General features: G+C 43.2%; 2 protein-coding genes across 2 annotated transcripts in view; both read right to left on the bottom strand.

Annotated features, from left to right (window-relative positions):
- The window catches only part of SLC5A3 (solute carrier family 5 member 3), a 33,767-nt gene extending 22,647 nt beyond the window's left edge, over positions 1-11,120 (bottom strand). Inside the window, exon 1 of the mRNA XM_059164657.1 lies at positions 10,989-11,120. The gene's annotated coding sequence lies outside the window, so the exon portion shown is untranslated. The remainder of the gene's footprint in view (positions 1-10,988) is intronic.
- MRPS6 (mitochondrial ribosomal protein S6) overlaps positions 1-11,983 on the bottom strand; it is a 66,908-nt gene extending 54,925 nt beyond the window's left edge. Inside the window, 3 exon segments of the mRNA XM_059165107.1 lie at positions 10,989-11,049; positions 11,051-11,430; positions 11,603-11,983. Of these exon segments, the coding sequence (XP_059021090.1) occupies positions 10,989-11,049; positions 11,051-11,430; positions 11,603-11,983 (822 nt within the window).
- Positions 11,984-14,458: the final 2,475 nt, after the last annotated feature.

Raw genomic sequence — 14,458 nt, 5'->3', positions numbered from 1 at the left:
AAGGCAAACAGTACGCCAGTAAGAATGAAAACCAGAACAACATACTCCTGGGTCATATATTTACTTAATAGATTCAACCTAATTTTTTTTTAAAGGACACTTAAATACATCTTTTCTATATGTAACATCTGCCTGGCAAAGACCCTACCCTCAAATTTAGCTTTTCATTCAGCAAGAGAAGCTCACCTTGTGTTTGAATCTAACCTGGAACTGAATATTTTATATTCCTAATTTATCCATCTAACCAAAGCGAAGACTGCACATGGGTTTCCACACAAGTACCTTCCCAGTTCCTGAAATCCAAGTGCAGCCAAGGTCTTGAACACACGTTCCCATACTGGACTACATTCACAACAATCGGACTATGATAACTGCACTTGGGTTTCTTCACTTGACAAAATTCAAGCATTTTAACAGTAAGGGTAGCTGTCCACAAGAATGTTATAAAAACTAAAATCTAAACAAAGACAATACCAGCATTTCTTGATTCTGGAGCAGAAGCAAGCAAATACCAGTTTACAAGCACTGAGGGCTTCGGGTTAAGGTTTAAGGTTTTGTTAAGTCTGAACTTTCACTTGCAATTCCATTTTTAAGCTCTCACCCACACCAGTCACTCCTGAAGTGTTCCCAAAGTGGGTAGGGATTCCCTTAAGTAGGATACAGGAATCATAGTAAAGATGCTGGGGGGGGGGGGGGCAAAATCAATTATAACTTGGACCTGAAAGGCAGGAAAGAACTGAGCCTAAGTTTGTTTTTCTCATTGCAGTTGCTGTTACATATATCAAGTGAGAATGGGGACATGAGAAAGAAAAAAAGAAAAGTCAATCAAGGCAACAGCTTGGTTTCCACTATGGAAACATGAAGCCTAGTCAAAAATAAAAATATTCTATCACCCCCTTGTTCAACACTCTGACTCGAGGAACACCTACTTTTTTTTCATGGTAACACTATGTTCTTCAAGGATCATGGGTCATATAAGATAATGTGAACTTCAAAAAATGTCATTTTCTGTGGGGCGCCTGGGTGGCTCAGTGGGTTAAGCCCCTGCCTTCAGCTCAGGTCATGATCTCGGGATCCTGGGATCAAACCTCCCATAGGGTCTCTGCTCAGCAGGGAGCCTGCTTCCTCCTCTCTCTCTGCTTGCCTCTCTGCCTACTTGTGATCTGTCAAATGAATAAATAAAATTTTTTTTTTAAATTTCATTTTCTAGACAAGCAATCTGCTCAGAACAGTATTTCAAACCCCTAAGAGGTTAGTACAACGGGTATGAACCAAATTGCACTAATGCATGCTTAAAGTAAGCACTCACTCAGACATCAAAAAAAAAAAAAAAAGTGGACTACGAATACCAATTTTTGACAGGTTATACTAAGTCATGCTTCAGTCCTTGCACTATTCTCTGAGTCTGTACATACACTTTAGCCAATATGGACATATGTTATCCAATAGTCCATAAATAGAAACCAGTATTACTTTTAAGAATGGAACATGTTTGCCATTTACTAATTAACTATCAGTTCTATTGTAAATCAATGACCAATTAACAACAAAGTGGGTTTTATCAACATGTGAGCAGCAATTTCTGAAACCTAAATGCTAAAGGAGTCCAAAAGCAGTCACGGACATCTTTAAAAAATGTCTAAAGCCAATTATCTGCATCAGAAATTATAAGATGATAGCATATCTGACCAACAGATATATTTTACTTGGTCCATGATGTTTAAGTATTTTTGAGTTAGTTGCCATCATTTTAAAAATCAATTTCCTGAAAAATCTGAATTTCAGGCTACAAAGCAGGAGAGTGAAGGATAAGCTGGTGAACCAGGCCCCCAGTCCCAGGGAGCAGACTGGGCTGGCCAGCACCAGCGCCACCAGCACACGTGTGCTCCCCTCCAACTCGCCCCTGGCCCACCCACCCCCTCACAGTAAAGGAATTAAAACACTCCAAACTGTGACAAGGTATAATCAAAACTGAGGACAACCCTTCATACTTACCCAGTTTTTAGAACACAGTAGTTAAAAGAATTCAACACACATCCTGGCTATTTCTCAAGCAACTTTGTTAAATCACTTTTATTAACTCATGAATACATTTACAATTCACATTGCCATCTCCCAAACAGAATGAAAAGGACTTAAGTTACCAGCATTACTACTCCTCTTGGTCACATTCTTGTTTCTTCCTTTATACACTCAAACACACACATCTCAAGTCTGCTCCAAGGGATGCCCAACACCTTATACCATCCCCAAGCCCATCATGCAACTTCAGGTGAAATAAAATCAGCAGGTATCAAGTCACAAATTAAGCCTGAAATAAAGTTGGATTTAGAAGACTGGTAAGGCAACATTTAAAAAAAAAAAAAAAAAGTATATTCTCTTGCAGAAGGTCTTATCTTGGACTTGTTAGATCATAAGTATTTCTGGCTTACAAAACAATTACTAAAAAAATTAAGCGTATTAATGAAATATATACACTCCAGCAACATGTGCCATAAAACACTGTTTTAATTCCTTCATAAAAATAAAATGTAAAATGAATGGAACAAGTTCTTAAAACCACCAATTAAAATAAAATATGTAGTTTTATAATACACTGCTGTATCAAATGAAAAGTAGACTAACTGAAAATACTATATAGTGGCAGAAATCAATAGGCTACCAACTATCTGCTACAACTGTTTTTCCTACTGAAGAGAGGTCCTCCTTACAGCTTTAGCAATTTGCCCATTAGCAATCAAACATTTGCTAAATAAAATACTAACTATTAAATACTAACTATATACTATACAATACTAAATACTAACTACACTTGCCTCGAATCACCTTACTAATTAACAGCCTATCTTAAGTAATTCTTCTCTTTAGATTTTCCCTATTCTTTACTTTTCCCGATTTCTCACCTAAAACATACATTAAGTCTTACTGAAGTACTAGTTATAATCAAGTTGGATGGGAGAGAGAAACACAAAGACCAGACGCAAACAGTTTAGCTCTTGATGAGGAGTCCCAGTGCACAGGGCCTGGCAAAGGCCAGCAGCTGTTACTAAATGATAGACATCAGTCTAACAAAGAGGTTGTTCTAAGCTGGTGGAGCCCACGGGAACCCTCATACACACACTCTACATCTTCCAGATGCAAAAGTTTGCCTTGCTTCATTAGCACGCAAGCTATTATGTAGTATGACTCATGTTCACGGCGTCAGATACTTACTGAGCAACTACTCTACTCCAGGCTTGACTAACCCTCAGATTCTGATAAAACTTACACACAAAAAAATTTACCTTTTGTAGTCTCTTCATCATTAAGGTGGTAATAATGGAAAACTAGGCAATTAAAGTTCCATAACTTGCCCGATATCACAAAGCTACTTCAGTGACACACTGAACACCTATTACATCCAAGGTCATGTTACCACTTTATCTTCAGACTCTCCATCTTAGAGATCACTCCCATTTTACAGCGAGGAAATGAAGATCCAAAACAGTTAAGATCCCTAGGAGGCAGGTGCCAGGAAGCAAAACCAGTCGATCTGTCTCTAGCTCTTTCTAGTTTCCCAGTGCCAGTTCTTTGGTTTATTCCGACATAACATAACCAGTATCTTCATTTGAGGATCTTACGTTCTTCTATTCATTTAGAAAACAAAAATCAGAGCACTTACTAAAGAAGCTTTCATAACCAAAACAATCATACCCAAAAATAACAAGCAAAAAAAATGGATTAAAGCTAAAGTAGGAAATCAAAATATCATACATACGTACCTTAAACATTTTATTTAAGTTTAACCCATAAATGTACATGTATTTGCCAATCTTAACATGGGGTGAAAGCACCTGGAGAATGAGACCGATGAGGAGGAGCTCCTTGCTGATTGAAGTTCCTTCTGCTTGAGCTAAACCACACCTATAGATGCATCATCTACAAATTTTCCATTTTCAGTTTCATTAAAGTGGAAAGCTTTCAGAAATCCTTGTAAAGCAGTCTACATACAGAATCCTTTGGGACTAGGCTCTTCTTCCTCCCAAACTTTTAGATATTGCAGCCATGTCTAATTCTACAAGCATTATTTTAGTAACTCACCTTTATCAAGTCTTTCCAAAGAATCCAACTTGGTTTTCAGGGGAAAAAAAAAAAGGTCTATGCACTCATTTCATCAGTTCACGTGATATTTAAAATTATTTACATATTACCTGCCATGAAATATTCTTGGAAACCAGCAAAATTGCAGATAAACATACACCTTGCCCAGTGCAAGCCAAGTGTACAGACTTGAAAACAACTTACTAACACGAGAGGTCAGCATGCTATCACCCACAACGTTTCAGAGATGAGAGCAGGAATCCTGCTAAGGTAGCTAAGTGAACATGGACATGTGCAATGCAGAGCAGAGGACAGAAATGAAACAGGCTGAACCCTCAAGAATTTGTCATCTGGCAAAGGAGATGAACATTCACCGATTAACTACAATAAGAAAGTGATCCATGTGATAAGACACAGGAAAACACCATGCAAATCCAAAGGAAAGGTTATAGTCTATACTGCTAACAGTGTAGGGCCTCAATATATATATATTTTTTAATGTACGAAATGAGATAAAATGGACTTCAGGCAAGTATTCACGTGGACCATGGGTAATTTCGAGAGGAAGGGCATTCTAAGAAAAGCAGTATGACACAGGCACCGAAGAAAATGAAAGGTAATGGTATTTATGGGGATTTGCAACAGGTTGTTTACTTGATATACAGAAAGGAGAATGAAAGAAACAGAGAGATGAAGTTTAAAAAAAAGAGGGGGGTCCCATCAGAGGTGGCCTTTTATGCCAGACTTCAGTCTGAAGGTCATTGTAAAAACCAAGGGTGCTGGTATTTGGCAACAGTGCTGACACACTGAACTGTTACGGAAGGGTATTAAAGTAATCAGAAAGCCACCACTACACAATGCTTTGTATTATTTCCTTGCTAAAAATGAATCTCAAATGAAATCTCAATTGTCTTAAAGTGTCTCCACAACAGCTATTTTTTGCACTCCAAGAAGCGCATTCAAGACAGGCATTAACCATCCTCTCTCGGCTCTGCGTTAAATAGACCGGCTAAGAAACTGCAAGAATCAAACTAGAAATATTAGTGCTTCAACTAGAGCAGAGAAGACTACGTGGGATTGGGATTACAGGAATATAAGGAGTTGAATTTGTTCAGCCACAGGTGACGGAAGACAGAGAAGTCATGAACCGTTAAGACAAGTTTTAGGGCAGGCAACTCAATTTTGAACTATACTGAGTTTGCAGTGCCAAGGGAACATCCAGGAGGTTATGACCAGCACACAAGAGAGTACAAAATGCCAGGGTTCTTAGCTTGTTACGAATAAAAAAAAAAAGAAAGAAAGAAACAAAGAAAAGGCAAATCATCCATACGAAGGTGAAAGGTATAGAAATACAAGGAAGGAAAGGAAGGAATCAAAGCAGAAATGTCAGAAAATAGCACCATAAGAAGCTTCGAGAAATACTGAACCTATGAAATTATTTGTATATTCCTAATCGAGGGTCAGCAAATTCTTCTGTAAAGGACAAGAGGAAAAATATAAACAAATGAACAGGGTTATGTTCCAATACACCTACATTTATGGACTCTGAAACTTGAATCTCCTAAGAGTTTTCATGTCATAAATTATCCTTTTGAATTTTTTTCTCCTACAACTTAAAACTGAAAAATCCTTGCTTAGCTCACGAGCCATAAAATACAGGTGGCAGGTTTAAATCGGCCTGTGAGCCACCATTTGCCAGCTCCTCCTCTGACAGAACAACGAAGATAAGAGAACTGGATTAACTGTCCTCTTCTAAACTTCTGAGGGTAGTTTTTCCTTTAAATATATTAATAACTTACCAGATGTTCATTAAATTTGAATGATTTCCTTCAATTTGACTAATTCCTTAAATTTGATTCCGCTGAGAGATAACTGCATGTGTTGACAATAATCCCTGTTGGTTAAGAATACTGCCTTCCACTAAAAAGAGGTAATCTTTATCTTGAACAGAAAAATTACACTTGTACTACAACACAGCAAAGGCGCTAGACGAAAATTATTACCTTAGAGTCTGTCCCTCACTGCTTTCAAGCTATTTCTTTTTCAAGTGATTTTGTAATCTAAAGGTAAGAAGATTCGACAGCAGTCTGCACATAAATTCCTAGATTTTAAAAAAACTTATAAACATCAGTAATGAATGTATGAGTCATGAATAACAATTAAGGGGGGAAAAAAATCAGTGCAGAATGTCAACTTCCAACAAGCAGTCTTAATAAATACAAACCACGTCTGGTGAGGAAGGACTCCTTACCCCCAAGCCACTCCTTGTACCTTAGCTGTAGCTCAGGGGCAGGAACAGGACTCCTTCTTCAATCACTTGCTGCGGCAATGAGCTGTAACCCAAGAAAACTGTAATACCAAATGAGAGTATAACATTGCCCACAAGGCTCAAGTCTTTCATTACTGGATAACTATTTTAAGTTGTCTGGTTTCAAGCAGACAAAACACAAAGGGTGATTATTATTAAGCTGTTCAAAGAGGGCCCATTAGAAGGAAAAAAACTAACTTAGCCACCTGACAGCTAGGACAAAGATATTTCCTTTTGGACTTTGGTCTGCTACCATCTGAGAGCAGAAATGTTACTATTTCCTCGTTACCAAATGTTGCCACCAAGCGAAGCTACAATGACCTGTGTTTGGCTAGTCCCATACTTGAGTTTATCTACGTCTCCAAAAGTTATCTAAAACTGTAAACATTTTATAGGCATTTCTTTCACAAGATCCTACCTGGGATACAACTCTAGAGCAAATACAAAACTTCTGCCAGTCTTTCTAATCAGAAAGGCTTGACTAAAGAAAAACCAAAGACTCTTACCGCAGAGTCAGAAAACCTACGGCTTTCCATGTATCAAGAACTGGAATATTACTACCACTTGTATTTCTCAATTTAACAATAAAATAAATAAATAAACTCAGATTACAACATAAAACGCTTCACCCACAAAGAACTACTTCAATGAGTGATTTTTTTAAAATTTAAAATATAATCTGCTTTTCAATGAAATTTAAAATAAGGAATATTAAACATAAAGTAACTGGTGAACTCTGTTTTAAAGAAAAAGAACTCAAGATCTCCAAAATACCTATCTGCTTTTTTACTCCTCTTAGGAAAATACATAGAAGATACATAATGCTATTTTATCAAACACATAAGGATTCATTTAGCAGTTAAACTAGTTATTATTGAAACCATTAATCTTTAATTCCTCATGTAAAAATTCCTGAGTAGCAACTGAGAAAACTTCAGGAAAAATATGTGTCCAGGGCTTTCAGAACTCTAAATATGCCAACTCTGGGTAAACATACTGAGACATGATAATTAAAATGCTCCTAAACTTAAAAAGTTCCTAAACTAAGTAACCACAGAATATAAATGTTCTGCACAGATCTTTTTTTTTCCTTAAACCTCAAAATTCCTCTTCCTGAACCCATCCTAAGAGTAAAAATTTTATACAGTTTATACAGCTTTTCCTAGGCTTCTCTACACAGTACGGGGCTTTATCATTCATGTATCGGCAGTTCTGTCTTCTACCTGAAATTAAATGCCAATATTTAAAGTCTAATTTCAAGGTGAAATGAAGGGACATCAGCCACTTCCTCAGCCTCTCCAGAGAAGGGTCCTCAGAAAGCAGCATCAGACCTTACCCACCACCAATGCATAACCTTTCTTCTTCACTTGAACATTCCCACTGCAAGAGGACAAGGCAGAGGTGAACAGAGAACTCTCCGCAAAGGCAGTTCATTTCTTTTTCAGTTGTTAGAGAACTCCTCTGATGTTATCTTGATATAGGTGTAACATGACTCAAATCTTTTTATTCTAGGGACCCTTCTATAAATGTGGTCTAAGACTGGTCGAAGCAACAACCTTTTCAAATGGCTTTAATCATCACCTCTGAAGGCCTGGTTTCACAACATTACCCATTACATGACCACGTCCAGTTGCAGAATTTAGCCACACTTTTACCTACTTTTCATACTACGAGTTAGGGAGAAACAAAAATGAGACAACTTTTTTCATAGTAAAAATTAGGGAGAAACAAAACTGAGACAACATTCCAGCTAAAGGGCACCTGCAAATCACCTCCCAAAATTTCTTCTTGGGAGGATTGGTAACTATATTCAGAAATGCAGAAACCTGGATGTGTGACAAAAGCAGACTCATTTAACTCCCAGTTGCAAACTGAGAAAAACAGCACTGGAAATTCTAAGTGACTGATCAACACAAAATTGTACGGTTCAAGGAGGACTCATTCTGTATATTATACCTTGAAACCTTTCAAGGGGAACCCCCACAGCTGACTGTGCTACAACGCAAGGGGTCTCCCATACAAGACATGCCGAGAGCCTTAACAGAGTTTCTGCATTTTCAATTTAAAAATTCTTGTATGCTCATTTTTAAGGAGCCCAGCTAGGGGTGGAAGGAAGTAAAATAGGGGAGGAGGGAGTAACGCAATCCAAAGAGACCAGGAATGCTCTTCAGGCTTCTAGAGCACTACAAAAAAGAAACAGAAAGGAAGACACCTCAGGGAATCTAAACAAAAAATGCTGGGAAAACTACATCAGTCTCAACTTCCACGCTTGCTCTAAGAGTCGTCAATATAAGCCCGTTTCCTCAATCCCAAGACACAGCAGTGAGTGGATGGGGGTTAAACCATCCCGTTAAAGGGGATATACACTTCAGGATCTAAAAATATGAAAAACATGCCACTCGCAACTGAGGCGTCACTACATGCCTCCAGCAGACGAAACAAACTGCCACAGACTAGAACTGGGGTTCTCCAGGCCTGCCAAAGGTGTGGGAGCTCACAAGTAGCATTTCAGCATCACATAAACCTAATGTGAACATTTTCATTCATCCCCCCACCCCCCACCAAGTATTGGTCTTATTTTAGAACCCCATTTTCCTAAGTCGAAATCAAAATCATTCAAAACCAGGAAATGTCTGTTATACAGTTACAGCCTACTCCAAATCTAGTTTTAATGAACAGAAGAAAAAAAAAAAAAGAGAGAGAGAGAGGTTTTTGTTGTTGTTTAATCTGACTTTATTCAGGTCAAGAACTCTTCAGACACAACTTTACGGTTGTTACACTGTCCTATCCGCACCCACGGAGGCCTCCTCCAAGGAGTTGTTCACCTTGATTTTGTTAATGGGTTGCCCCCCCCCCACCTCAGAGACTTCAGGGAAAGTATTCAATTATCATTTTCACCACTGCACTATGGGTCTTACCTGAACTAAAGAAATGTTTGCACCACATACAGGAGCACACACAAAAAAAGGATACAAAGAAATACAAGTAACATGGTAAAGCAAATACATTTAAACTACTCTGCTTGGAGCCCCCTTAACTAACAGATGTACCTGGCAGCTACACTAAAACCAAAGAGTGTGGAGTTTTCATTTTAAAGGCTTATGGAATAAACAAATATTATGCCTGTACTCTGACTAATGCTACCCATTTGGTCCCTAAAACAAGGTAAGATAAATTTCAATAACCACATTTTCCAGGCTCTATGGTATATTGCCTAAAAAGCACCGGTTAAAGGGAGGGCTTAACCAATGCCTACATAATTTAAAATGTTTCCTTTTTAAAATTAGGCTTCCGGTTTTTCCTTGTTTGTATTCTCCTTAAGCAGTAACATCTCAGCGTGGAGGGAGAAGGGCCAGGAAAGGGGAATATTCCAGAGGCTAAACAATACAATCTTATCTTTTCCCAAATTCTGGGAGAACAAGCTTGGGGACACAATGGCACGCCTGACCAACCTCTCTAGACCTCGTCACGAGGGACTGCTGTCCTCTCCGGCTTTTGGGTGTGCGGTGACTAACCATCTCCTAACGCCCCGTGACCCCCGGCTCTTCTATAGAAGTTGGACCGTGAAGCCAGGCCTAAATTTAAGCTCAACCAAACTTCAGTGAATAGCTACTCCTCCGAGTGGACCCAAAGCATGATTCTAGCGCTGTCGAAAGTTCTGCTTGCAAAGTTCAGACATGGTAGAGCTTTTATTCATTATCGTATCTGGGCGAAGGGGGGGGGGGGAGGTGGAGGGGGGCACACACCACACTCTACGTTACCGAATTCACGGGAAGGATGGGGATTTCGGCGAAGGCTTGTGGAGTACCTGACCCAGCACAGAGGACGAAGAGCTGCCTCCGGGCCGCGGGGCCCTGTCCTCGGCCACACCATCACTTGCAACGAAGGGGCTGCAGGCTCGCTTAGCATCCCTCCAAACCTGAAATCCCCTACCTCAAGATCAATCAAAAGCGGGGGGGGGGGGGGGGGGGGAGTTTCTTCCGGAAGGCGCAAAAAAGGCCACAACTCGGATGAATGAAACTGGGCTAAGGGCACCCGGAGCAGGATTTTCGCTGAAGTCAGAAAAAGAGAAGTCAAAGATTTTTTTTAACGGGAGATCGGTCGGAAGCGCCCGTGGTCCAGAAAACTGCACAAACCACGCTGTGGAGAACGTTTTATTGAGCGCGGACGGCTCCGGGGAGGCCGGCGGGCGCTAGTGTGGAGGCGGAGCGGGCGGCGGCGGCGGGGCCGGCGACGAGGCAGCTTGGCGACGGCGGGCGCGGGGCCGGGCGCTCGCGCGTGTCCTCCCGCGGACCTTCCAGGGTCTCCCGCGGCTGCCCCGCCCCCCGCCCGCCCCGCCGGCCGGCCGCGTGCGAGGCACACCCTCCCGCGGCCGCGCTCCCGCGCGGGCACACCCCCGCCTCCCGCGCGCACGCGGCCTCGCCGCGCCGGCCGGCCCACGCGCGCCCCCTCAGCGCGGACGCCCGCCGCCCGCCCGCGGCCCCGGCCTCCCCCCCCACGCCACCCCGGCCGCACGGGGAGGGCGGGGGGCGACGGCCTAGCGGCAGGGGGTGAGGGGCGCCCGCGCGGGAAGGCGGGCTCTGGGGGGAAGGTCACTTACCCGCTGCATGGCTTTCAGGATCAAAGCCAGCTCGTAGCGGGGCATGCCCGGTCGCACCGCGCGCGGCTCCGGAGCGAGCCGGCTCCCGGGACGCAGGAGGGGCGGGGACCGCGAGGGCCGGACGGACAGCTGGGCCGGAAGGCTCCCGGGCGGCGAAAGCACGCTCCGGCCGAGCGAGCCCGGGCTTTAAGGCTCTGGCAGCTGCGCAGACGGCCCGCCACGCCCCCCTCAGCGCGCCCCGCCTCCTGCGCGCCCCGCCCAGCTCCCTCCTCAAGGCGGCCGCGCCGCGCCCCCTCGACAGTCCTTCTCCCCCAGGCGCGCCACCCCCGCCGGGACCCCTGGCCCCACAGCCGCTGCGCGGGGGCGGCGCCGGGGGTTCCGCCAGGAGGGGCCAGCGCGGGCCGCACTCCGCCTCCGACCCTGCCGCCAATGTTCCAGCTACCTACGGTTCTCGAACCAGCTGGAACTTTCCATGCCTCCGTCTCATCCTGGGCGGCGGGCGAGCGTGCGCCCTCGTGTGCGCGTGCGCTAAACAGTGCGGTCTTGTCCGTGCGCGCGCCCCTCGCCCGCGACTTGTCGGCGCGGGGGACCTTCTAAGGCGGCCACGCTCTTACGGGTGGGGTCTCAGCCGGACCTGGGCTTTCCCCGCCCATGGTTGCGCAGGGGAGTTCCAGAACGTTCCTGCTAAGGACTGCGCTTCCGCGCGCAGGGGATGCCCGGCGCAGCCTGCCCCTTCGCGCCCCCTGCCCACAGCCGTCCTCGCGTGGCTGCAGGCACCGGATTCCCGGGGTCCCCTTCCCTGGCGAGGTGGGCGGGCGCAAGGCGCCCGCTGTGGCCCACCGCGCGCGTGGTCGGCTCTGGCCCCATCCCTCGCCGGCTGCCTGACCTTGGCAGGCTTCTGCAGAAGGGGGATGTGAAGGGCACCTACTTCCCAGGGCCGCGATGCCTTTGAGTGAGCTGATGCACGTAAACCGCTGAGAACGATGCCTGCACATAGGCGCGACACAAGCATCTGTTGTATGAGCCCGGCCTGCCCCACGTGTAGTTGCCAAGGGCAGGCTAATACTTTGGCTCAAACGGATATTCTTTAAATGTTTGCTCAGATTTCATTTAGAGGACCAGCTGAGAACTTGGAAAGCCGTTTAGTAACCGTCTGGGAGCGTGAGCGTGCCCTGGAGGAGGAGAGGCTTGTGGTACATTCATTCCCTTTACCCCCGCAAACAGGCACACAGGGCTCACCTTTCCCTCCAGCCAATAACGACTTTTCCCGGCAGGCAGGCGTAGTACCAAATGCATTTTCTCCAGCTCCACTCCTTAGAGACTCCTGCAACTTAGAGCCCCCTGCAATTGTCGCCCCTGCATAGTATGCTTGTCCCATTAAAAGGGCCTGTGGGTGAAATGTTTGTCTTTAAAGTGCTTTAATGCTAATGGATAAAACTTAGCGCTTACTGTGTATCTGGCCCAACGCTAAGGCTCTTATACGCCTCTCCTAAAATTCATACTCTGTGAGGCACGTACTATTATGAACCACAACTTCAGGGATTCACGCAAAGTTTATGTAACTAGGCCCAGGTCAAACAGTAATAGAGATAAAATTTGGATCCAAACTATAGGAAGGCTGAGCCCATGCTTAGTCCAGCTTCTGGTTCTCTCCCACCACGCAGATTAAAGTGTCAATAGTATTATTCGGTTGATGTACCATGTAGCCCATATAAACTGAGAATAGAGCGTTATCAACAACATGTCCCAGTTTGGGAATGAGAAAACATGGACCCCCAAAGTAATATGCCAAGGCAAAGACTAGGGCAATACCACCAGTTGACTTTAACTTTTAGCATTTCCTCTTGCAAGCGCCATAATTTTTCCCTAATGGCCAGGGATGAGTGAAGGGCCTAGTTTGCTGACAATTAGTATGAGGAAATTAGTCTCATTGCATTCTGCCTCAACACCGTATGTCCAGCTCTCCCAATCTGGTGGCTGCCCAGGGGCTCATTCCATTTCTTCTGAAAGGGAGAGAAAGGGCATCTACCCTTTTCCCCCTTCAACTTTTTTTTTTTTTAAGCAAAGGATGATCATTAAAAAATGACATCACAAGGAATGCTGATTCAGATTTAGTGTCCTTCTATTATAACTACAAATTAAAATGCGCCGGAAAGATATTTTGAATTTTATACTATGTATTTAAGTAGACATTTAGAATTATAAATATTACTGTAATATTTGATGTATTAAAATTATTCTGGTATTTAGGAATAAGCTTAACCCAGAAGACAAAAGATCAGTGCACTAAAAACTGTAAAACAATATAAAGCAGTCACAGATGAAAAGATATCTGTGGTCATGGATTAGAAGAAGCAATGTTAAAATGCCCAGACTACCCAAAATGATTTACAGATTCAGTGCAATCCCTATCAAAATCCCAATGTCAATCTCTAAAGAAATAGAAAAAAAATCTTAAAATTCATATGGAACCACAAAAAAATAATGAAAGCAATTTTCTGCAAGAAGAATGAAGCAGGAGGCAATATACATTCTAATTTCAAACCGTATTACAAAGCTATAGCAATTAAAACAGTAGGGTACTGGCACTAAAAAAGACATATAGACCCAGTGGAACAAAATAGAAAACCCAGAAATAAACACACATATATGGTCAACCAATGGTCAACTGATATTTGACAAGGGCCTAAGAATACACAATGGGAAAAAGGTAGTCATTTTAATATATGGTGTTGGGAAAACTGGATATCCACATGCAAAAGAATAAAATTATACCCTTTTCTTACACCAAAACCAACTCAAAATTGGGTGGCTCAGTTGGTTAAGGGTCTGACTCTTGATCTCAGCTGAGGTTATGGTCTCACGGTCGTAATAAGGAGCCCTGCACCAGGTTCTGTCCTCAGCAGGGACCCTGCTTGAGATCCTCTCTCTTCCTCTCCCTCTGCCCATCCTCATGCTCCTGCGCTCTCTCTCTAAAATAAATAAATATCTTTAAAAAATTAACTCAAGGGTGCCTGAGTGGCTCAGTAGGTTAAGCCTCTGCCTTCGGGCTCAGGTCATGGTCTCAGGGTCCTGGGATTGAGCCCCGCATCGGGCTCTCTGCTCAGCAGGGAGCCTGCTTCCCCCTCTGCCTCTGCCTGCCTCTCTGCCTACTTGTGATCTCTCTCTCTGTCAAATAAATAAATAAAATCTTTTTAAAAAATTTAAAAATTAACTCAAAATAAACTAAAGACCTAAACATAAGACCTAAAATATAAAACTCCTTGAATAAAACACAGGGGAAAAAAGTCTTCTTGATGTTGGCCTTGGTAATGATTTCTTGGCTATGACACTAAGAGCACAGGTGACAAATGCAAAAATAGACAAATGGGATTGCGTCAAACTGAAAAGCTTTTGCACAGCAAGGGAAATAATGAACAAAATGAAAAGGCAATCTATAGAATGGGAGAAATTATTTACAAACTGTATGT

This window comes from Mustela lutreola, chromosome 2, assembly GCF_030435805.1.
Source record: "Mustela lutreola isolate mMusLut2 chromosome 2, mMusLut2.pri, whole genome shotgun sequence".
Lineage (NCBI taxonomy): Eukaryota > Metazoa > Chordata > Mammalia > Carnivora > Mustelidae > Mustela > Mustela lutreola.
The sequence above is the reverse complement of the archived record's forward strand: the minus strand, read 5'-3'. Positions and strand labels throughout refer to the sequence as shown.